A 25425-nucleotide genomic window follows, 5' to 3' on the forward strand; every position below is an offset into this window, starting at 1 on the left:
GACTTTTCTGCCATCCTCCTTTTCAAAACAATCACTGCATAATACATCTGAGCATAATTTGAAATGAATGGAGAGGAGAAGTGTGCTGGGTCCTGAATAATAACTGAAGAGGCCAAAAGTCCTCCTGATATTCAAGTTTCAGGTATTCAGCAGAGGCCCTGCTTAGACACAGAACAAGTGAGTACAAAGCAGGCTGCAACAGTGATTTCATTTCGCAATTATTGCTGAAAAAAAGCTCTGGCTTCTATTTCCTCAGCACTCATCAAGAATCTGGGATTCAGGTAAAAACTAAAGTCAAAAGAGGATAAACTGACTACAAAGAACAGGTGACTGCTGTTTAGCTTGGAACCATAAAAATAGTAAAGACTTAATCCTTACAGCAGCCTTATTTTTAAATGTAAATTATTTTAAATGTTTAAATGTTAAAGCTTCACTAAGATTATTTTACCTTGTGTTCTTTTTCTACATTGAACAGATTTCCTTTGTCAAGTAACTAATTATCCTCTCTAGAGACCCCTACAATATCACACAAACTCTTCACTTTTTTCCAACCCCTAATTTCCTCCCTACTTGCCCTGCAGACAAAATCAGAAAGCCACCATGAGTTACACTGCTGACTACTGCTCTTCAGCACAGAAGCATCTTCCAAAAGAAAGGCTGTGATTATACAGCCTCTTTTCTCCACAGGGGGGATAAAGCAACTGGGCAGTACAACAATATTGCATAGCATACAGGATCTAATCACAAACCTTTTCAAGAATAGAAGAATTTTCTTTCAAAAATAGAAGAAATCAGCAATCCCATTCTTAGGTACCAAGACTGTTTTCCCAGTGAACAAATGCAACTCCTAACGTATCCAGCTAAATGCCACCTAGCTCTCTGTGGCTGTTTGCCTGGCTCAGAGAGATGTAGTCAAACAGGATGAAAAAATAAAACAAAAAATAATCATGAAGACTCAGAAAAGATTCAGCCTGGGCAGAATTTTTCAGTTGAGAAAGAAAGAAAGAAGCCTAAGCTTCTGAGGCAGGTGTAAGATGATATTAAAAAGCAAGGAGCCAAAATGAACTTGTGCTTACAACACAGAGGCTGCTTCGCAAGTCACCTCTTAGCATTCTCAGCCTGCTCCACAATTTCATATTGATGCAGAGAAAATCTGAAGCACACCACCAGCTGTTAACTACTGAGAGCCCGAGCTCTGAAGGTAAAAGCAATTTAACTTACCAAAAATAAAAAGAAATCCTATTTCTGCCCAGCCAAACATCCCTTGATTTTCAGAGAAGGTGCACAGGAATCTGTAAGGTATACTACAATGTACTAGGGAGTACTAGGGAATGTTCATAGGGAGGCACATTTCTAAGACACTTCCCTTAGTAAAATAAAACAAATTAAGCACCTAGTTAGTGTTAAAACTTTTCAGGGCAAGCAGCAAATATAAAGCTTTAAAGCTTCAGACTATGGAATGAAGTCATCAATTTCTCTAATTCGGAGGAGGGGAAATAAAAGGAAAAAAAAAAGGCATGTGAGTAGCTAGAGATACATGAGCCGTCGGATTAGAATTATAGAAGAATTCTGGTTGGAAACCATCATTGAGTCCAACCACTGACACAACACCAACATGGCCACTAAACCATATCCTGAACTGTCATGTCTATACATTTTTTTTTAACATCTCCAGGGATGGTGACTCCACCACCTCCCTGGGAAACCTGTTGCAGTGTTTGAGAACCCTTTCAGTCACGAAGATTCTTTTAATATCCAATCTAACCCTCCCCTGGTGCAACTGCTCTTCTGCTCCCCTCCAAGAGATGTTCATTATGCTTATTGCTTCTGTTGGGAATGACAGAAATGAAGCAACCTGAAACAGGGCAGGTGTTTAAAAATATCTTAACCACCTACACGGGTACTGAGAAATAAAACATTAATATGGAGAACATAAATGAACATGACTAAAATCAAACAATGCAAAGCAAACAACCATATCAAGATGAAGTGCCAGGACAGAAAGAATAGAATTAATTTCAAATGAACCAAATTAATTTTCAGGCACAGTGAAGGAAAGCTGTTTGAAGTACTGAAAACCATCTGCATCTTTATCTACTATGTTTTGCAAGGAAAAAAAACCTGACTTCTCATGCCTCTCTTCTGCAAGTCCAGCTTATTCAAAGGGCTTGGCCAAAACTTTCCTTCTAAAACCAGTTGCATGCCCACTAGTTCCCAGCGGGTTTGAGACTCTCCTTGCCAAAATCATCACTGGGGCTGAGAGTCTCTCCCTAACACTTGTAAAACGTTGATGAAGCTTTGTGAGGGACTAGGGTTCCCCACACACACCATCTAATTCATACTTCCCTGGTGACACCTTGGTAGCCAAAATGTGGTTGCTGCATGAATTTCAATTAAGTTCCATTTCAATGCTGATGGATATTCAGGGATTTCAATACTGGTTAGTGTCTTAAACAGTAAGAGCAGTTGAACTCAAAATGTGGTATTTTTCATTTTGGGGAAAAAGAAGCTTTTAATTTCATTTTGTTGAACTTGGGTTTAAAATTCCATGGTGTTCACTGCCTCCAGGAAATGTTTTTTTTGACCATGTTCTCCCATGTGGACCATGCACGAGAGTGGGGTGCTGTTGCTGCTCTTGTAATTCAGTGTGTTCTAGAAAGCAAACATTTCAAGTTAGACTGAATTGATCCTAAATGAAAATATTTCACTTTTATTTTCCTGTGGACTCTTTGAATTTATAAACCACTCTACTTTACTAGCAAAAATATTTTTCTAATGGAAGACTTGTAGCCAGTTCCAGAAGCTAATTAGTCTGCCAAAAGAGAGGTAATTAAAAAACCCAACAAACACCATGAAACAAAAGCAAAGCAACACCAGATCCCTCCATGGCAAACAGTGAGGACTAATATCTTCCCTCTACATTTTATTTTTTTTTTCAAAATAAAAAAAGATATTTCAAACAAACTTTACTTGGAAAAACCCTGGAGAGAGGCATAAGCCAAATTCAAAAGCACCAGCCAAAACAATGGCCAGTGCTGTTCCCCAAGGATCAGTACTGGGTCCAGTTTTGTTCAATATCTTTACCAACAGCCTGGATGAGGGGATTAAGAGTACCCTCAGCAAGTTCACTGATGATACAAAACTGGGGGTGTGGGGTGTGTAGGGGGCTGACACCCTGTCAGGCTGTGCAGCCATCCAACAAGATCTGAACAGGCTGAGAGCTGGGTGCAGGCAAACCTCAGGAAGTTCAAATAAGGACAAGTGCAGGGTCCTGCATCTGGGGAGGAGTAACAACACGTACCAGTACTGCTTAGGGACTGTCCTGCTAGAAAGCAGCTCCATGGAGAAAGACCTTGGAGTGCTGGTGGACAGCAAGTTCTGCATGGGACAGCAATGTGCTCTTGTGGCCAAGAGAGCCAAAGGGATCCTGGGGTGCATCAAGAAAAGTGTGGCCAGAAGGTGTAGGGAGGTTCTTCTCCCCCCCTACTCTGCCCTGGTGAGACCATACCTGGAATATTGTGTCCAGTTTGGGGCTCCCCAGTTCAAGAGAGACAGAGACCTGCTGGAGTGAGTCCAACAGAGAGCCATGAGGATGCTTAGGGGACTTGAGCATCTCCCCCATGAAGACAGACTGAGATCCCTGGGGCTGTTTAGTCTTGAGAAGAGAAGACTGAGAGGGGATCTGATCGATGTCTATAAATATCTGAGGGGTAGGTGTCAAGTGGAGGGGGCCAGGCTCTTTTCAGTGGTATGCTGTAATAAGACAAGATTGAACATAGAAGATTTCACCTCAACATGAGGAGAAACTTCTTTGCAGTGAGGGTGACAGAGCACTTGACGAGGCTGTCCAGAGGTTGTGGAGTCTCCTTCTTTGGACACATTCAAAACCTGTGCAGACTACCCTGGGTGATCCGGCTTTGGCAGAGGGGTTGGGCCCAATGATCTCTGGAGGTCCCTTCCAACCTCTGATGTACTGTGACACTGTGAACTGGTGTAGAAGTGTCCTCATCTGCTCTCTTCCACCCCTGCACATTTCTCATTTCAACAATCCTAATTTACTTTCCACGGATGACGCTTTAAATGAAAATTAATATCATTGCTTAATGATTAAGGTGATTAACCACCCTGCACCTTCTCAGTGTGCAGCTGATTAAGTACATTGATTATAAAGAAAAACAAATGCTGCAGACAATGTGCAGTCTTTAGCTTGTGCAGCGAGTCTCTTTGGCACCACTCACACTGCTTGCACACCAGGCATGCATTTAACTTTAAGATTAGCCCTTCCAGGTGGTTCTAGTATAGAATAAGCTGACTTTTTTTTCCCCTCTGAAAACAATATATTAGTATCTTTCTGATTCCAGAGCAATTGTACTCTGAGGATATTTGACAGCCAGTAGAAATCAGAGTGTCCTCCTAAAGAGGCCAACAGCATTGGAGCAATGCCAGCTCCAGCTGTACAGATGTTGGTAAGCACCAAGCCCTAGGAATTGCCAAGCTTCTAGGGTCCAGATCTCTCATAATGGACATTAGCAGAGCAGTTAGCATAACATCTCTCAGTGTGAGAAATCCAGTTTTTAGCTGATAACACAGCTCTGCATGTGACACAAATCATCTCACCTAAATGTCACCATGCTCCTTTTGCAAGCTGCCAGCCTGCTTTGCAGAAAAAGGCTCTTCCCATTCCATAGGGCCATAGGAGACAATCCAGAGGAGAAAGAGCCTTTGCTGTTCCACCTTTTTTAATTGAGTGGAAACCTAGAAGACTCTGATAACATCTATGGTTACAAAACACTTCTATATTTCATGAAGTAAAGACACTGACATCTTTTCTGCATAATACCATGGCTTCTCTCTCCTGTTAGCAGAGCTCATATTAAGCAGCTCTAAGACAGGGAAGAGGAACTGTACAGTCAGACTTTGTCACACAAGCACCACTGTGACATGCCTCTGCAAAACTAGTTATTGTTGGAAGCAGGGGAGGACTGTTGGCAGGCCCCCATTATGTTTTCCAAGATGTGAGGCATTTTCTGTATGTGACAAATCCAGTATACCTTTCCAAGTACACAGAGAACCTTACTTGCCCTAGCTAATCTTATCAGAGAAGGCATCATTTCTTCTTAGTATTTTCCTGTGTTCAGAGAAAGATAAAAAAATAAAAGATTGCCCAGAACAGAAATGAGCACAGAAGCTGATCCTGCACAATGGGAAAAGAAAATCTAGCCAAGTCTGAAGTAGAGAACTCCATTCTCTTCCAAGTAACTTCTAATTTATGTCAGTGAAACTTCATTGCCTTGCATGTCCTGAATGATCATCTTCTAAACACTAAAACCAGCCCCCTAGCTGCCAGAAGCTACCTGAGAAGAATAAACAGCCCAAGAAAAGGCAATCAGTTTCAGTTGCTAAGGCATCAGTCATCCTGGCATTTAAACACTTGATCCTCCTCTCTGTCCTGGGAATGGAGAGGTTTCATTTTGCCTCAACAATTTCTTGATGAAATTTCTACTGCCGTCTCCTTTAACAGCAGCCATCAAAGGGAGTGCTTACTGAATCAGCACTATGAGTAGAAGGATAACTTCTGAATTTATCCCAGGTTCTGGCTGGCCTTTTTTAATTGTTATGCTAATTGTTTTGTTTTAGAAAACCTGTTAGCAAAATCCCCAAAGCTAAAGTGACATCTAAGAACCAAATGAAATTAGCCAATGCAAAATCCAATTACTGATGTGTTGAAACATCTAAAATAGTTTTATTCTGTTCTTTGGAGTTTGATAATGTAAATGTTAGTTAAACATTGAAGTTAAAAATAGGTACTAGCAACAATGGCCAGCAATGCAGAGTTTACCCATAAAATATCTTTGATGTATTAGCAGCAAAGGTTTATTGGAATTAAGTGTCTAGGGCATGTGCTCAACCACCCCTATGAAATGCAGTAGGAAATGGCAGTAGAACTGTCAGGCTTTCTTGAAAACCATGCTGTAGGAACTGGATCTCATAAAACTGACCAATTCATTCTATAAATCTACGAAATCATTCACTAATGCCAGGCAAGTATGAACTTGACTGCTCTGGTTTGGCTTTATGTTCCCTTTGGATTCCCTGGGCTGACACTAATGACACTGCAGAGACACTGGGAGCTTTTCAAGGTCTTCAGAGGGTTTCCAGCAAATTTTGGTCGTGGAAGGGTAACATTTTTCTTGCTACCACTTATACGTGAACTCTCTTTGACTCGGACAATTACATCAGCTGGGATTTCTGTGGGGCAAATCATCAGGGTCAAGGAAGCATGGTTCAAAAAATGTCAGTGGAGCTTTGTCAACTTACACAACCCCACAATTAGGCCCCAGTGATTTTAGTGGAGGTACTGAGGGACTTACATTGGTAAATCATGGAGACCTGGCTCACAACCTCCGGAATAATTTGCAGGTCCTTTTGACAGGGTGCAGGGAGGACAAAGCATGGTCAGAAATTCACACTAATGAAGGCAACACAGACTTTCAGAAAGAAAGAAGATCCTTTATGCTGTTGCTAAGCTTTGCTGCACATAGTGCAGTGTGTAATTTATTGCCTGTACTATCTCTTCCTTCTTTCATGGCAGTAAAGATTATTCAGTGATGGTTTTGTTCCTCTAGCAAACAATGAAAGTTGCAGCTCATAACAGAAGTAGAGAATTCCACTGCTTAGGTGATAATTATCCAAAAAATATGCCTTGGATTGCCTCTCCTCTAGGTGGAGGGAAGCTGTTCCCATATCAGCTGGTGACAAATTACCAAAAGTTGTGTGAGATAGACTTCTCTGTGTTTGAAGATATCCAAAGTGGGAAGAGAAGAGAGGTAAGACTACCTGCTGTTCACATTCAAATGTGAAATGGTAGATGAAGACAACTTCAACCATGGGATAACTCCAGAAAGTCTTCCCTCATACCTTACATAGGGCACTTCTGTGCTCAGCAAAACTTTTTGCTGTGTACAGCCTGAGTGACATCTGGCAAGGACCCTGGAAGATTTATAGGTTGGTTTGGGTTGGAATGGACCCTGAAGATCATCTAGTTCCAACCCCCTCACTATGGGCAGGGACACCTTCCATTAGAACAGGTTGCTCAAGGCCTCACCCACCTTGGCCTTGAACACCTCCAGGGAGAGGGCATCCATGACCGCCCTTGGCAACCTCTTTCAGTGTCTCACCAGCCTCTCTATAACAAATCTCTTTCTAATACCCAGTTTAACTCTACCCTCCTGGAGCTTCAACATAAGGTTGTACCACAAAGGCATTACAGAACAGGAAAGATATAAAGTTAGGGGAAGGACAATGCTGAAGCCCTGCTAAGATGGTTACATCTGTCTAACTCCACAGATCTCAGCATCTTTTTTCTTGCCCAAATCAATCTCTTATTATTGATTACTAAGAATATATCAGTACTCTGTAAAAAGTTACCTATTCTCATTGTCATTCTTGTTTTCCTACAGCAAATGTTTGTCTTGTTCCTGCCCCCCTCCAGTGTTTTTGCAAACAAATTTTCAGCTTCAGAGAGGCCAGACGCTGAAACCAGAAACTTTTCAGCCCGAGTCTCTTCACAGGATCCTAATTTTCCTCACTACTGATAATCAGGGACAAACTCACTTATATGAGTGAGTTGCTGCTCCTTACATTGGCTCCTTACTGCTCTAAATGGGATGATGCAGCTACACTGACCTTCACCAGCAGACATTAGCCAAACCAAGGAGGAACACCATACAAACTGATACGAGAGAGAGATCAGCTTATGCTTCTGTTCGTGGCACTACAAAGCTCCATTTCCTCTCAGGGTTTTCTTTGAAACAATGTGCACCCTCTCACAGCTGCTCTTCTCCTTTATTAGACATATCTGGTATGCAGCCCTTCTTACTTCACTTTTCTCAATTAGATGCTGTACCTTGGAAAGTCAGTCCTGAAATTTGCTGGTTTGTATGTAAAGTCTGAGTTGAAAGGAAACCATGGAGTACATCAGGCATCAGCTTTTAAATTATCAGTTCATGACAAAGGATTCTCTTTGTGAGGGAAAAAATAATTTCCTGAAGGAAGAGCCTCTGCAGGGTTTCCAAAGCTTGGAGGAAAATATTGATCGCTTGACAACGCATTCATGGTGCAGAATGGAAAATTCCAGCTTTGCAATAACCCTCTGATCCCAGAAAAGCAAGCAGATACACTGCAGCAAGCTGAGAGGGGGTGCTGGGAGAGCAATCCATCCAGACAGTGAGCAAGGCACACTTTTCCACGTATATGAAATGCATTCAAAAGAGAAATGGATGATTCAAGGAGTAAAGCTCAGGAATTGCAAAGAAAATTATGGCCAGAAATGCACTCCAGATGAGAGATCATGGTTCAATAATAATTAGGAGAAAATACAAATTGTGGTTTTCTTTAGAAAGGTCTTTCTTTTCTCTGACCCTCCATTTTCTCAAAGTGCTAACTCCTGTCACACTATTCAAGCAAAAAAACCCCAGCAAGTGAAAAGCACAAAAGCCAAACAGAAGTGAGTAACCAATGCCATGTTTTGATACTTACAAACGTGCCAAGGCCACCACTTTTGAGAAACTTCCTAATTGCTCCCAGATTTCTAAGGAAGATAGGGAGACATTGCCAGGGCATGCAGCAATTTACCCACTTGAGAAACATAAGATGGGGGATTTTCATTTCCTAAAAATAAACCATAGAACTTAAGAGAAAGCTGCCTCAAAGAGCAAACGTCTTGGAAAAAAACAAAGGAGTGGTTCAGCAACTGCAGAGAGATGCCTGCACAAAGTGAGTTACCAACTCATTCCTTAAGACACTTGTTTCGTTGTATTTTTACATCCAAACTGATCTTTCCTTCTGCTGAATTTAAGTCCAATTTCAGTTCATGCCCAAATTACTACCTACTGGGAAAAAAAGATCTCTGAGACACAGCAGATTGTGTCAGAGCAAGATCTCCTAGGACTCAAGGAGGCCCTAGCAGCCCTGAAGACAGAGGAGAGAGGCGAAGTGCAGGTGAACCAAGCCCTGCAACTGCTGTGCTGTCCTTTGGCGAAGGCAGAGAGGAGGAGAGGGCAGATTTTAGCAGTGGGAGCAGAAATCAACCTTGCCCTTCAGCCAGCCACCTCTCAGGCACAGCTCATGCAGCCAGCTCTGTGTGAGAAGGTGCACCACCTCTTGCTGGTTTCCAAGTTTACCATTTTACTGCTTACCCTGAGAAGTGCTAACTTCTCAGCACATTTCCTTGCTGTGTCCTCTGGTATATTCAGCATGGAATTAAAAGTGAACCTTAGGCAATAAGGATGAACTATGCAAGCTCCAGCCTATTTCTATTTTTCCCCTCACTGCTGTGACAACCTAGAATCACAGATTTCAGGTAGTAACTCTGATTTTTATATTTCTGCATTAGAACCACTGAGCTGGTATCTGCTTTAAGGCTGTGATCTTTCAGACAGGGTTTCTGCTGCTGCATGCTTTAATGACTGCCTTACCAGCCACTTGTTCCTCAGTCTTTTCACAGAATCATAGAATTGTTAGGGTTGGAAGGGACCTCCCTGCACAAGCCATACATAATTCTGCCTTTTGTTCCCCCACAGCCTGATTACTGCTCCACTAATGGACCGCTCTGTGCTTGGACAAAGTCATTGCTACATCAACCTTGCAAGATTGTTATGTCAAGATGAATCTCCTTAACAAACTTTAAATGACAGTTGTGGAAAAGTTGTATTCTCATGCCCAGACAGCTTTTCTTCTCCAATTCTTATGCCAGTATTTCTCTTCTGTACTCTCAGACTTCTTGCCAGCTCCAGTATTTTCTGATTTTAGCATCATGTCTGTGCATTATCATTCTCTCTGTCATTTGCTACTAATTTCCAGAATACTCATCCTGCCACTCTAAAAAACTACACATTTTGGCTCAGCCTGCCTGAGCTATCCATCTGCCCTGCTATCCATCAAACAGAAAACATTTTTAGAATTAAAAAAACCCCACAGTATTACTGGGAAGTCTATTTTGGTTTCTGGGCACAAACAATGCTAACAAGAGAACTCTTCCTATTTGACATCATATCAGGTATGATGTACAGACTTTTTGCTTATTTGAAACATGATTTTTAGAACCAGAATATTCCCTTAAGCTTTGTTGATGCTTGCTGCTGAAGAGTGAGTAAAGGGCACAGGTTTAGCCCAGGTCACATGCTAGAACATACAAGCAACACATGATCCCTACAAAGACCAAAAAGGCCACAAACTTGTGTATTTTTATCCATTTATGGGAACATCCTACTGATTGATTCCTCTTAGGAGACAACTTTGCAATCAGGGCACAGGGTTTAATTAGCTGCTATCAAGTTATAAGGAGTGAAACTGACAACCTTGCACTTTATCTCTGTGGTCAGCTGTTTCCCACAGCTGTATCTGTTTTGTTCTCTACCAAATATGCTTTGCTACTTGCAACAACTGAAAGATTTTCATCCTGTGTGTTACTATTTTCCAAACTGCAATTAGGTAAAACTAATTGTCTTACTCCCTCTTGTAAGGCCACACCTTGAGTACTGGATTTAATTTGGGGCCCTGCACTCCAAGAAGGACATTGAGGTGCTGGAGCATGTCCAGAGAAGGGCAACCAAGCTGGTGAAGGGTCTGGAGAACAGGGGTGGTGAGGAGTGGCTGAGGGAACTGGGATTGTTTAGCCTGGAAAAGAGGAGGCTGAGGAAAGACCTCATTGCTCTCTATAGCTACCTGAAGAAGGTTGGAGCGAGGTGAGTGTTGATCTCTTCTCCCTCGTATCAGGTGACAGAATGAGAGGAAATGGCCTGAAACTGTGCAAGGAGAGGTTTAGATTGGATATTAGGAAAAAATTTCTTTCCTGAAAGAATGGTCAGGCATTAGAACAGGCTGCTCAGGGAGGTGGTGGAGTCACTCTCCCTGGAAGTGTTCAAGTAATGTGTAGACATGACACTTCAGGACATGTCTACATGGCTTAATGGCCATGGTGCTGTTAGGTTGACAGTTGGACTTGATGACCTTAGAGGTCTTCTCCAAATGAAACAATTCTATGACCTATGATTTCGAAGCTGTTCTATGTGAATGGCTCCTGGTTTTAGCAAAATGTCCAATTGCCTTTGTTCTTCTTTTCATTTAATTGCAACTGCAAAGTAAACCACACTGCTCAGCTGAAAAAGCCTGGGCTTCCCTCAGGAAGCCAGTCACTGCAGGAGAATGGGAAGACCCCAAAGCAGAGACACTGCAACCCAGCAAGGAGCTTCTTGATGCTCATCGCTCACCGGACTGCCACAAGCAGAGTGTTACAGCAGCATAGCACAAAGGCAGCCTACAGTCCATGGGTGCTGGGCACCCTGGTAGACACCTGGAGATAGGAGTGCTGGTGTAACCAGGGGCCTGGGGAGAGCTTGGAAGAATTAAGAAAGATAAAATCCCTCTAGTGCAAAGGTCTAAAGCCTATAGCTGGTTTGAAGCATAATCAATTGACACAGCATGTGCTGAGAATATGCAATGTGCCCTGCACATGCCTTGAGGCACTGGATCAAATCACCTGTTACAAAGGAATTAAGCTGTTCCTGGAAGTTTCAGAGGCTAATACGTGCCTTGCCACTGCCCACAGCTCCATTGCCCTCTGAGTGAAAGGCACATTCTGCATCTAAATAGCAGGATTTAGAGCCAATTCCCAGGTTACTCATTTCTGTCCTAAATCCAATATTGCAAGCTGCAGCTTATTTAATGCGAGGCAGCACTGTCAGTCCTCCACACAGTTTTATCACCTTTCCATTCCTCCCACAGGCAGTCTCATTTTTAGTCTGCTTCTTTCAATGTGAAGTGTATCATCTGTAAGATCAGCAGTTCAGCTGCACTGTTGTTCCACTCATTATTTAAAATTTTATAGCAGACGAACTATAACAATAAGAAAATTCTCATTTTACAAAAAAGGTCAGTGTCTACTTACATAATTTGATGCAAGATCAGGGTGCAGATAATCAATTCCTGCAATAAGACAGGACAGAACAGAAACCAAATGTTAAGAGTTGGAAAAGAGATTTTCTCATCACAGAATGGTAGGGGTTGGAAGAAAGCTTTGGAGATCTTCGAATCCAACCCCACAGCCAAGGCAGGTTCATGTAAGGAAAGTCACACAGGAACACATCCAGGTGGGTTTTGAATGTCTCCAGAGATGGAGACTCCACCACCTCTCTGAGCATCCTGCTCCACTGCTCTGTCACCCTTAAATTAAAGAAGTTCCTCCTTATGTTTAGATGGAACTTCTTATGTTCAAGCTTGTGCTCCTTACCTCTTGTCCTGTCACTGGGCACCACTGAAAAAAGCCTGGTCCCATCCTCCCAATATTTATGAGACACCCCCCTCAGTCTTCTCTTTTCCAGACTAAAAAGGCCCAGTTCTCTCAGTCTTTCCTCATAAGGCAGATGTTCCAGACCCCTAATTATCTTTGCATCCCACAGAGCAAAACAAGAGTTCTTTGCAACCCCAGGAAAATAATCACAACTGGTTGAAGTGAGATATCATTTTATAAAATGTGGACTTTTAAACTGCTGTACCATTTCTGACCTAGTCCCAGATAAGAGTTTTCAATAATTTCTGTCAAAACGAATGGAAAATTCAATTGAAAAGGTGAGCTCAACACCAAAATGTATTGACCTGTTTTGCTTTAAATTGTGATTTAAACAAATCTTTCATCTTTATGCAAGTTCTATCATTTCAAAGCATACCAAAACTAACAAGATCAGTAAGCACTGGATCAGTACAGTATTAAAAAAGAGGGAGCATTTTTAACCACTGAAAACTGCAAACTAAGTAGAAACAAGAGTAACTAGGCTAAGGCAAACATTTTGAATTATGTGTATGAAAGAACTTTAAATGTTGGATTCGACCACTGTAACAAATATCTGAGCAGAGGCTCTGCACCTTGGCAGTTTGCTGAAGATAGTAAGAGGGCAGTGTGCAGAATGGCACAACAGAAGCAACAGATCTACAAATCATATATTCATTTAAATCATACAATGAAATGTCTACCAAGCTCATGTCACTTTTTGATCATTACTCTGCCCCATGTCTGCAACCACCACACTAATACGTGCTCAGTTGTATCTGCAGGGAGAAGGTTGTATTACATGGTTAGTCTGGTGAAACAATTAGTCCCCATTATGGTGGGTCCTTAGTATTAGATTTGCATGAAGAGGCATCCTAGGAGGGCCTGTTTGATTCAAATGATAGATAGACAACAAGAATCTCAATGAAGAATGGTGTTATTGAAGTGCTCTTTTCCAGAGCTACTGGAAGTGAATATAAGGCAAATTATCCCTTCTCTAAAAGCTGTATCTGATGGGCCAGGAGGTTTATTTGATATCAAGCTCAAATAGTTCATCATCATTCCCATCACAGTCATGCCTACCCATTCTGAAGCTCCTGCCTTTGTGGAATGAGTGAAATTGTGATTTCTCATGACATCATGTGAGAGAGCATTGACATGTGGCATGGATCTCTCGTCAATATAGCCATGTCAAAGTCTGCTTTTTTTACTTCCACAAAAACCTTGGAAGCAAGCAGATGAGGAACTGAAATACATGAGGACAGACCTCAGCTGACCCTAAAAAGTATCTGTGGATCCACACAATTTAGTTATTCCTTATTTTCTTTTAAAAAGAAAACCTTCAAAATGTAGTCCAAAGTGTTGAGAGACTGCCCTGAATTCCTGCACTTCAGCAAGGAACCCATGAGCAGAACAGCTGTAACTTCAACTGTACCTTTTACCTTCATCTTCCCTGAACTGAGCCTCAAATTAGTAATATATTTAATATGCAGGTCTTTACTGGCATTCAGCATGAAAGTGCTTAATTATTTCAGCTGTCAAGTATGACTTGGAGAGTAATGTAACCCAGAAAATGTTTTCTTAAGTACTTTTTGCACAGCAATTACATCCCCCAGTCAGTGCCTAGAGAAGTTAAGGGAAGTCTTTCCTTTGACTTAATGCCCATTACAGTGTACCCTGGAAAACACCTGAATGCAAACTACTTTCAATGTTTGGATATCCATGTTTCAGTATCCCTAGTGAACTCTTTAGAATATTTTCTCTGAAGATCTCAAAGCCTTTGTGGAGGCCAAGTCTCATCACTGCAAGCAATCCATTATTACTTTTAAATGCATATTTTTTTTAAAACTTGGATTACATGGATAAAGCTACTTACAAATACTAAATCAGGAGTCAGTCTTCACTTACCATCATCCATAATTCCTATGGTTACTCCCTTCCCTGTGTATCCCAGCTCCCATGCTTCAGCTACATTAAGGTCAAGTCCGGGAGTCCCATCTGCTTGACCAGTATTAATCTAATATATCAATGAAAAAAAAAAAAAAGAATAGTTTTTTTTACTTGACAGACATTTCCACAGCCATTGAATTTTGCTTTATGTTTCTGAGTGTTATCTTCGGATCCATTTAAAAATAGATGCCATTTGCTTTGGAGTGGGCATCTGTACATGATCATATCTAATGCAATAATGCAGTGGAGATTAAGAGGGAAAACCAAAACACCACAAAACAAAAAACTAACCAAACAATAACAACAAAAAACAACCACCAACCCACCCCAATCAAGCAAAAGTGACCAACCAACCCACCCCAATCGACCAAAAAACAACCAACCCTCCAACACCAACCAACAAAACCCCAAGCACCCCATACCCCCACCCCAAAAACAACAAGCCAAAAAAAACCAAAAAAACAAAAAAACAAACAAAAAATAACCCAAACAACAAAAAAACCCAAACCTTGGGTAAATTTACTTCTTTGTGGTTTATCAAATTTTAATCACATTGACATTTGGTGTTTAAACAATTTGTTACTAACAATTGTTAACTGTTGATTTTAATCAATTGAATGATTCAGCTTTTAATCAATACAACATATTTTGGACACCCCCCCCCCCCAAAAAAAAAAAAAAAGGACTTTTCTGCATGCCAGGGCAGTGGGTCACAATCCAGAAAGCAAATTAAACCAATATGAGCAGGAAATGTTTTTTTCTTGAAATCAGGGATCTAGTGAAATTTATGAGCACCAAGTTTAGTAACAGAAACAACTTCTTTGATAATTAAGTTAGCCCTTCTTTAAGCAGGAAAGTTCTCTACATGAATTTCAAGAGTCCTTTCCAACCTTGTATGTGTCATTCTCTGGCTCAGCAGTACAGGCAAACCCCTGCATCTACAGGTGTTACTCATGTTCACAAACCTGACATTTAACTCATGCCCATGAGAATAATAACACAGCTTTTGCTGTTTCAGATGTGCAAATTGTCAGTTTTGTGTCAGGCATCTAATTTCAGACCACATTTTAGTGTACTTTATAACCTAAAAAAATTACGACTTCGTAAAAATGTTATTTTTATCAGTGCAACATTTTGACTGGAGTATCAAAAAGAGTGAATTCATTCACACTTCAGTTTGTCTCATCAAGTATGAAGTTCCATCCATGCTAATGGTGCCCTCATTCATCTGAAAACTCTTATATTAGGGGGAAAAAAAAAATCTGTGTTGGATGGATTCATAAAATATAAGAAAGAGATAACAAGGAAATAGAATAAGAAGCACCACTCTTAAGCAAAAGGACCCTTCTGAAGTTAACATGGTAGTAATGTGTTTACTAACTGTTTTATCATAGAGAGGTTGCAACACTAAACCTGATCAAAATAACTTTATCAGCATTTTAACAGAAAAATATCACTCTGGTTAGTTCGATATATAAAAAAAAATAATTTTGCTTTTATGACTAAAGACTTCTCCCTGTAAAATATGACACATAAAAAATGAAACCATTTAGCAAAATATTAATTTCTTTTGACGTTAGCTTAAACCCAAATCCATAAGGTTTCAGCTGTTCTGCTTTTGGCAGAGGAAAATCAATTAAAATTCACATTTCTGTAAGAAAATAAAAACCTCTTGTTTTTCTATCCAATGCACTCGTATCTTTTGTTATTATTCTGTTACATTATTTCACCCGGCAACAGCTCAAAGACATGATTCGTTCAGTTTTAGGGTTCACATCAGCACACCAGGAATGCCCACCAGGACATCAATACAGTTCTCTTTCAAGCCTTCTAAGGATCGTTCTATTGACTGGAATGAAATTTAGCTCTTAAAATGGTGCTGGATCTTCTCAGCATAAAAGAGGTACAGTTAAAAACAACAGGACCAAGTCTTAGATCCATTCCCAAGTTCTTGAGACATATTTGGAAAGAACTCTTGCAAAGCATTGTGACAGCACAGAGTGGCCTGGATTGCAATTATTTAGTCCTGATTACTGTGAGTTTCTTTGTCAACTTACCAGGTACCACTGCTTCATAAATAAAGGATCATTCATGTTGATGTCAATGTCGTTGATGTCCCTGTATCCTCGTTTCCTCCTGCTGAAGCCTTCCTGCTGCACAGCTTTCCTGACCTGCAAGGGTTCATTTCCACATCGTTAACTCAGCGTTCTTAACCACATAGGCAAAGACTTTTTAGCTGTGTTGTCATGAGAAGTAAGATTGTGAAATCACACAAGTTGTGTCTGTGCATTCACTTCACAACTCCTAAACCGGTGATTGATTTCAGTCAATTTGCTAAGTGGTAGGAAGCTCCAGGACTTGGCTCTATGGGGGAGAGACACCCAGAAGTGTCTAATCTGGAGGGAAGCTACAGCTTGAGCATGTTTTAGATACCCAACAATCTGCATCAGAAGGAGTCCCTACCCAGGCATCATCATGTTGATCTGCACTAGAGTAGGGAGGCTCTACAGAGGGACTTGGATAGATTGGATCAATGGGCCATTGGTTAATGGGATGAGCTTCAACAAGGCCAAATGCCAGGTTCTGCACTTGGGTCACAACAACCCCCAGAAACGCTGGAAAGCTGTCTGGCAGAAAGGGACCTGAGGGTTCTAATTGACAAGCGACTGAATATGAGCAAGCAGTGTGCCCAGGTAGCCAAGAAAGCCAATGGCATCCTGGCTGGGATTAGAAATGCTGTGTCCAGCAGGAGTAGGGAGGGGATTGTCCTCTTGTACTCAGCTCTGGTGAGTACAAGACACCTTGAGTATTGTGTCCAGCTTTGGGCACCTCAATACAGGAGAGATACTTCATTCCCGCCAAAATCCAAACGTTGCTATTAGAAGCTAAAATTCTGTAACTAATTTCCAATGTGTCACTGTTTCAAGCTGCAGGCAGCTGATAAAATGAGGATGCTGATCTCAACCACACTTTCACATTTTTACATTTTTCTCCATGGCATTTTCAGAGTATTTAGATGGCCTTTCCTGCCAAAGAAATTTGCTTGGGAGGGAGAAAAAAAAAATTAAAATATACAGATCTGTTGCTATGGGCTTTCATAATACTCCTGAGGTTCTCAGAAACATGCCTTCTGAAATGATCTATTTTCAGGGATTATCCTTATAAGAAGTGATAAATTAATACACTATCAAGAAAAATTAAAATGGCAAAAAAAGCCACTGAACTATACGTGATGGCTGAAGTGTGAGATATGAAAATACTGGTTATGAAACACAACTAGCCATAGATTTTTAAAGATCCTTTTGTTTTTGAACAGCAAACACACAACCATTTAAGTAAGCACTGTGGAAAATAAGAAAAGTTAAGACACTCAGAACCTAAAAATGTCACATTATAATAATCCTATTTGTACCCGTGTAAAAGAGCACTCTGAAAGGGGACTGCTGAATCCTTGCAATTACATTACAGTATGTGCTAACATATTCCCAGACCTTGCAGAAGTGCTGTCAAGTTTGTCAGACTCTTTGATCCGACACCTGCAACCAAGATAGCATGAAGAGTCCCAGCATTTAATTAAATATATATATATATATATATATATATATATAAAAAACCCTAGCCTTCTTGAGCAAATGCTCAAAACCGTAAACTGAGGGCACTTTTAGGTGCAGCAAGAAGGCAGTAAGGCCTCTAACATTTCCTTAGACATTTTCTTGGAAAAAAGTGCAAATAGAATCAGAGAATCATTAGAATCATAGAATAATAAATCTAGTAACTCAGAAAACCACTTCTGTGTGTGTCACTCGGGCATTTCTGATTAAGGATACATATCCTCTGTCAAAATCAACAGGGAAGAAATTCATCCAAAGGCTAAATCAAATCCCAGGTCAGTTGAGTCATTCTTGGAGGTGTTCTTCTGTCTCTGTTAATTAAAGCAGGAGCCTCAAAAGGAAATGCTCAGTGAGGTGCCTCCGGCTGAGACAAAACTCTGATCTAAGTGATGGGGGCTGAAAGCTATTTTCCTCACAGCTATATTGCTTCATTTTAACCCTGAACACCCAACACCAATTCACAGTAAGCAGGATGGAGCAGCATGCCCTGAAAAGGCAGCACTGGATGTTTCTAAAATTCTACTTGTATGAATTCTAACTCCTTAACTAAAGGTACCAAGTGATAAAACCTTGAAATGGTGCTTTCATTTACACACCTGTCTCCATTACTTCTGAAGGTTCATTAAAAGCAGAATAGATTGAAAATTAAAAAAAAACCAAACTAAAACCAACTAATACAAAATAAGCTGGAAAGGGGACAGGAAATAAGTAGGTCCTACACTAGGTGTGGCACCAGCTATCTGTACAGAGTAAAAAAAGGTCTAAGAGCACTGTTTGATGCCTCTAAGATAAGGCTGAGTGATGCCATGGAGACAACAGAGCAACACCTGTCATTATGCCTTTCTCTGTTACCACCCCTGCCTCTCCACTTGCAAACCCTGAGCTGTCACCACAGAAAAGAATTACGAACAGAAGCCAACCCTCACTTACAGGGATGCCAGAGAAAAAGATTTTGTGTGCTTGTGTGCCCACGCAAGCTTGCTGGCTCCGCAGGACCTGCTGCATTAAGGCACTGAATTAGCATTTAGTAAAAAAAGGACTTCTGCTAATTAAAAAGCAATGCTGCAGAGCCCGGGTTTTTTCTTAAGAAGACCTGTAGGAAGCAGGGGAGCAATTTGCAGAAATAGAACAGGCTGGTTTCCCTTCTCAGGATCATCTCATTTGTCTGATTTGTTCCATCTTCACAATAAAATATAATTTATTTTTGTGTTCTATTACATTATATTGTATTATAATTTCCTGAGACAAGGCAATGTACCCCTCAAGGAGGTATAACCTTCCCTGAACTAAAAGCACTCTGTAGGATGTCTTCTGAGTGTTTCACATGGAGAAAAGGCCTACATATGTATGTAAGTCTCAGAAATTCTGAAGTCCCTTTTTCCTACAGAACCAAGAGATCTTTTCCTCATACTCACAAATTACAGTAATTCACACAACTGCATCCAGAAAAGATCCAAAATTCCTATCATAAAATGAGTTGAAAGGTTTGGAGAAGGCCTTGGCAGCTTCTCACTTAGGTGAGCTATGAATTGCCTCATACAGTTGCCTTGTTAAAGAATCTTAGCCAGCACAAGATAAGATCCTGCATTTCTCCTGATGGAAGAGAGTCTAGAAAGCAATGATCCCAAGATCAGCTAATACTCATATATTCCAGAAATCCTCACCAATAGAACAAGCTCATAATCGTAGAATAATTATGGTTGGAAAAGACTTCTAAGATAATCAAGCTGAACCATCAGCACAACAGCACCATGCCCATTAAGCCATGTCCCGAAGCGCCACATCTACAAGGACAGCGATTCCACCACCTCCCTGTGGTTCTGTTCCAAGGCCTGACCACTCTTGCAGTAAAGAAATTTTTCTAACATCCAGTTGAAACCTCCCCTGGAACAACTTGAGGCCGCTCCCTCTTGTCCTATCACTTGTTACTACAGAGAAGAGATGACCACCCACATCACTATGACCCCCTCTCAGGCAAGGTCATCTCGTCTCCTCAGTCTCTTCTTGTCCAAGTTAAACAATGATTGTTCCCTCAGACACTCCTCAACAGCTTGTTCTCTGGACCCTTCACCAGCTTTGTTGCCCTTATCTGGACCTGCTCAAGCATCTAAATGTCTTTCTCATAGTAAGGAGCCCAAAACTGAGGTGGAAGAGGACAGTGTTAACCCAATTTGAGTAGAAAACTGCCCTGAGGGCTGCAGATAGCTGACCCAACACCACCATGTCCCTAAGTGTTTCAAACACGCACACATTGCAAGTGCAATGGTAGAAAGTGATTGGAACACATTCCGATCTTCTAGCAGCCATTATCCCATGTACTTGCATCGAGTTCAGACCTAGAATTCAGCCCACAGTCCAAGCCACGAGGCAATCTCACACCATACTTCAAAATACTTGTTTCTTCAACTGATGCAGGAAAGAGTATTCATAAGACTCAGGCTTCTGATAATAGCATCTCTGCGTTGTTTGAGCCTGTGAAGCATGGTACTCATTAGAGCCTTGTGACAGAACAAGATTTTCTTACTAAAATAGCACCAATTTTACTTAAAATTAGACTTCTTTATCAACAATAACAACCTATTGCTTACTTCATTCTTACTTCATTTATTTCCTTTTCGTTAGGATATAGCATTAAGCAGAGAGCAAAATCTGATCATCGACTTCATTAGCATGTTACTAAAACATGCCAGAGTTACTACCTGGTTTGTAATCAGAATGAAGGTCATAGATCAAAGAAGGTAGCCCATGGATGAGAAGATCTTTACAAGGAAAAAACGGTTCAGGTATTGATTTTTAATATACTTGTACTTATGCATGGTGCAGAAAGTCACTTGGATGATAATTAACCAGCAGGATACTGATGCAGAACAAATTAACAAAATAATCAATTGACTGCAGTACTGCTCCAGGAGGACCAGAAACCACAGCACTTCAGCTGTGCTCTATGCTCTTGTGAATGCCAAGATAATCAGCTCCTCGTTTTGCTGGAACAGGGTTAATCGTACTAGTGAGCTCCCGCAGTTAAATAACTCTGGTATATTGAGCAGAAATGACAGATAAACTAAATTATACCAGCAGTGCACAGAAGTGGAACAGTACACACAACCCCAACCTCAAGAACTCCAGAACAGGAGAATTCAGGTCAAATTCCAGAGGAAAAAGGCAGTCCCACTGATAACACAGCTTTTTAAACAAAAGATAGCTTTGAAACAAAACATAGCAGTGAGATGATCAACTGAAGGCAGTAGTGGTTCTTTTTTCTCTAAAGCCTCATGGTCAACACAAGTCTGAAAGTAAGAAGTTGGAAACTGATAGCCTATACTTTTGTAGAAGCCAGGCTGGTGGCTGGACTTAGGCCCTATGAATTGTACTGAAGATCAGCCTCCCATGAAGGTGGTTTGGAATGGTCTGTACAGATGCACACACACCACCACCTTCAGAAAACAGAAAGCTGTCCTGAAAGCTTTTGGTACTTTTAGGCTAATGCCTAAGAAAATTTTCCATAGATTGAGTCAAAAAGTGGTAGAATGTAAATAAATTACCATTGGATGGAAAAGAAAAATAATGATAATGTCTAAATAATCTCATTGGTCTGATAACTAACAAAGTTAATTGTATAAACTAAATCTCTCTCTTTTTGGCTTCTTCACTCTAGCAGATACTAGCTGGTAGCTTTTGCTTGGCTGTTGCTGACCTTGGCTGCATTCTTGTTGTGGCTAAGTACTAATAAGCTACTCTCTGTTCTTCTCTCTATGTTGTGCAGGGGGGAAGGGAGAAGAGAAGGGGAAGTTACTGATAGGCCCCTGGTTTTGTCCAGGGGGGTTCTTGTGTTGTTTATAAATTGTAAATACTGTAAATATTGTATATTTTGTACATAGTCATTGCATTTCATATTTCTAGATTTTAGTGTGCTTGTAAATATAGCTTCATTTGCTTCCACTGAGTTAGTCTGGGCGTTTTTAGTTTGGGGGTAATTTCAACTCACCACACTGCTGCTGTCATTGAATTCTGGTATCTAAAGAAACATGGTGACAGCAAAAGACAGAGGCAGAAAACTTCAAGTGAGTCTGAGTGATCTGCACACCTAACTCTCTTCAAAAAGTGATGAGAATAGCATACGACACACTTTCAGCAGCTTTTTGCAGCATTATCCACAAATGATGCCCCCTCTGCTCCTAACACCTAGACAGAATTAGTGAGTGAATGCCCTTCCACCTCTAATTTCTAAGTATGTCCTTCTCTAAGTAAACACAAAGACATTTCATTTTACTACCCACTTCATCTATGTAACGTAAAAGAGACCTATTAGGGAAACGCCAATCCTACCTACAGAGTACAAACTCATCACCTGTATTGCCCAATAGACTCTTGTTGGCGAGCTCTTGTGATGGTTTAAAGCGAAACCAACAGCTTAACCCCCAACACAGAAGTGAGGGAAAGGTCGCACATGAAAACTCAGGGTTGAGAGAAAGAGACAAGGAGAGTTTACTGAAGAAATGCGATAACGTAAATGCACAATTACCTTAGCTATTAATCTAATAATCCAATGCATGATTACCTTGGCTCAGCCTATTTGCAGAAAACCTCACCAGCACAAAGCAAAGCAGTGCTACCCCACTGCCACTGGTCTCACCACCATCCCTGTGGAAAGGAGCCAACACCCGAAAACTGGAAACCAGATGCAGCAACCAGAACAGGAAGCCTCCCCATGTTACAGGCTGAACTTCAAACCCCACGACACTTTGCTCCAGCCAGCACTTGGCTTTTGAAGCTGGCATGAAGCAGGATGGTATGAGTAGCAGCAGACTAAAACTCAACCTATGACAGCTCTGGAGATGGCAGAGAGGAGCAACCATCTTACATTCTCCTACATTTTTGTTAAAGTTCCAAAGCAACCAATTTTTGTATGACTCTTCACTACAAAATCAAAGGAATAACACTGACCCTCCTCACTAGTGAGAGAGCATCCAAACCTACTTGAACTGTAACTGAAGTTGGATGAAGCTAACTGAAACACTTTTAAATGGCAATGGGGACAGCTCATTTCTGCTGCTGAGCTGATAACCTGGGGTGGTGAAGGTGCTAGACTCCATCCAGCCATGGCAATGCAGAAAATGAATACCTTTTGTCTTTGACACAGCTGGATCAATCTGCTTGATTTCAAACTTTCTGAGCTTATCTCACGGCCCAGAAAGAACGAGGAGGGATGTCAGGGATCTTGTGACTGTCACTTGTGATTGTCACTGACAATCTAATATCTTTTTAATCAAATTATGATAGCTCCTCTCAAGCAGGCAAAGAATTTGCAAAGGTTCTCATGGACCTCCCTATACATAGCAACACTTGCCTGTTGTTAACCTTAGGTGTCTCTGGTGTATTATTCATAACAGAGTCTCCAAGTGCCTCTTCTACCTGTATTCATCAGTCTCTTCATGGGGAGTTTTCTGTACAGTGACTCTTTCCCCAAGCAATCTTGCCAGTCTTTGGTAGGTACACTCAGAGCCACCGCAGCAAAAACATAGCAGCTGTTGAAGTACAAGTCCTTTGAAATTTGATAGTTTATCAGCACAACATCCACTGCCATTTCTAAGCAAAAGACAAAGACCTTTTTCTATTTTTTTCAATTTAGAAGATACCATGACAGTAAAAATTACATCTCTTTCCATCCAAATACTTGTATTACTCTTGTTTTTACATAGAATTGTCAGGGTTGGAAGGGACCTCAAGGATCATCCAGTTCCAATCCCCCTGCCATGGGCAGGGACACCTCACAGTAGATCAGGTTGCTCACAGCCACATCCAGCCTGGCTGCAAAAACCTCCAGGGATGAGGCTTCTACCACCTCACTGGGCAACCTGTTCCAATGTCTCACCACACTCATGGTGAAGAATTTCTTCCTATCATCCAATCTGAATCTACCCACTTGTTTTGCTCCACTCCCCCTAGTCCTATCACTACCTGACACCCTACAAAGTCCCTCCCCAGCTTTCTTGTAGGGCCTCTTCAGATACTGGAAGGCCACAAGAAGGTTTCCTTGGAGCCTTCTCTTCTCCAGACTGAACAGCCCCCACTCTCTCAGTCTGTCTTCATAGGGGATCAGCTCTCTTATCATCCTTATGGCCCTTCTCTGGACACGTTCCAGCATGTCCATGTCATTCTTGTAATAGGGGCTCCAGAACTGGACGCAGCACTCCAAGTGGGGTCTCACCAGAGTATGTCTATAATGAGAAGCATGGAAACCTCAAGAATGGCCCTAATGTCTAGGAAAAAATCACTATAAATTACCTCCATTTTTCATTGTTCTTGTAGCCATCCTGCTACCTTGCTATTACTTTCTTGTTACTAGTTGCAACGGTGTCATTGGACATCATGGATCTGCTGCTTTTGTCACTTATCACACTAAGATGTTGTGTGCCAATTCTAATTTTGTACTCTCTCTAAACAGCCCCATTTGCTTCTGAGTTTACACAGAGCATCAGCAAATGCTAAAAACTTCTGGACACTAATGCTGTTTCCAGCCATCCCTCTTAGAATGTCTTCTCAGTTTTACTTGGCTCCAGCCACTTTTTACCCTTCTCCCTCTGGACACGGCAATCCGAATTGTTACACTCCTAGCAGAACAAAACAGAGACAAAATACTGCACCGTTAAACACTGACAAAAGAAAGTTACTAATTGTCTTGCACACCACATCCTGGCATAGTTGGGGCTGCTCTCTTACATCTCTGCAAAAAAAAAAAAAAAACAAAAAACAAAAACTCACTGAAAACCACACCACCAAAGGTACAGCCATTTAGGAAGCTTCCCCAGAAGCTCAGCATCAATCAGACAATAATAAAATACGAAGCTTGAGGTCAAAGGTTCCACTCTGGCAATTAACCTTTCCTGATGGAAGTATGATTTAAAGAACAATGTTTTAAACAAGTTCATATTTTCAAACAAAACAAAACAGTCTTGCTGCTTCTTTATTTTGTGACCTTTTGTTTTCCTGATATTAGTTCAGTGCTTGGTAAATAAGAAGCTTTCAAAAAAAAAGAAAAGACAATAAATGAAGGGAAAAAGAAATCAATATTTTTGTCCATTTAGTAGGCCTCTCACAGTTCAGTGACATTCAGGAAGCAGTGAGTAAAGAGACAAGGAATCAATGTGTACAAGAGGCTGCAGATCATATCCAACCTGCTCAGCTGAGCAATCAATAGTGCTCCTCTAGCTTCTACTTTGAAATGCAAGCGAGTTGTTTAGGCTGCAATGTAAAATGAACGCTAAGCATGGATGGTCTGCAATGGAAAATGCCAACTGGGTAAACCAGATGTTGTTACAGGGTATTTTTTTACTCTGGGATAGAATTTATAAAGGGGAAAGTCTGAGGCAGAGAAAAAGCCCTGGATATCTTCAATGCATCACACTGCCTCTAGAACAAGCAAAAACACTTCACGCTTCTGCTCCCTCCTCAATTTGGCATGAGGGCAACATTGGTATCTACATTATCACAGGTGCTGGCTATTCTAGAAACTCCATTCTTATTGCCAATTTTTAATTT

The 25425-nt window shown here is 41.0% G+C and overlaps 1 protein-coding gene across 1 annotated transcript in view; it reads right to left on the bottom strand.

Annotated features, from left to right (window-relative positions):
• Positions 1–25425, bottom strand: part of PCSK2 (proprotein convertase subtilisin/kexin type 2) — a 114775-nt gene that overhangs the window by 38174 nt on the left and 51176 nt on the right. The window contains exons 3-5 of the mRNA XM_054383411.1: positions 16333–16446; positions 14234–14342; positions 11948–11985 (exon numbers count right to left, since the gene is read on the bottom strand). Of these exons, the coding sequence (XP_054239386.1) occupies positions 11948–11985; positions 14234–14342; positions 16333–16446 (261 nt within the window). The remainder of the gene's footprint in view (positions 1–11947; positions 11986–14233; positions 14343–16332; positions 16447–25425) is intronic.

Source organism: Indicator indicator, chromosome 9 (genome assembly GCF_027791375.1).
Source record: "Indicator indicator isolate 239-I01 chromosome 9, UM_Iind_1.1, whole genome shotgun sequence".
In the NCBI taxonomy this organism is placed as follows: Eukaryota; Metazoa; Chordata; class Aves; order Piciformes; family Indicatoridae; genus Indicator; species Indicator indicator.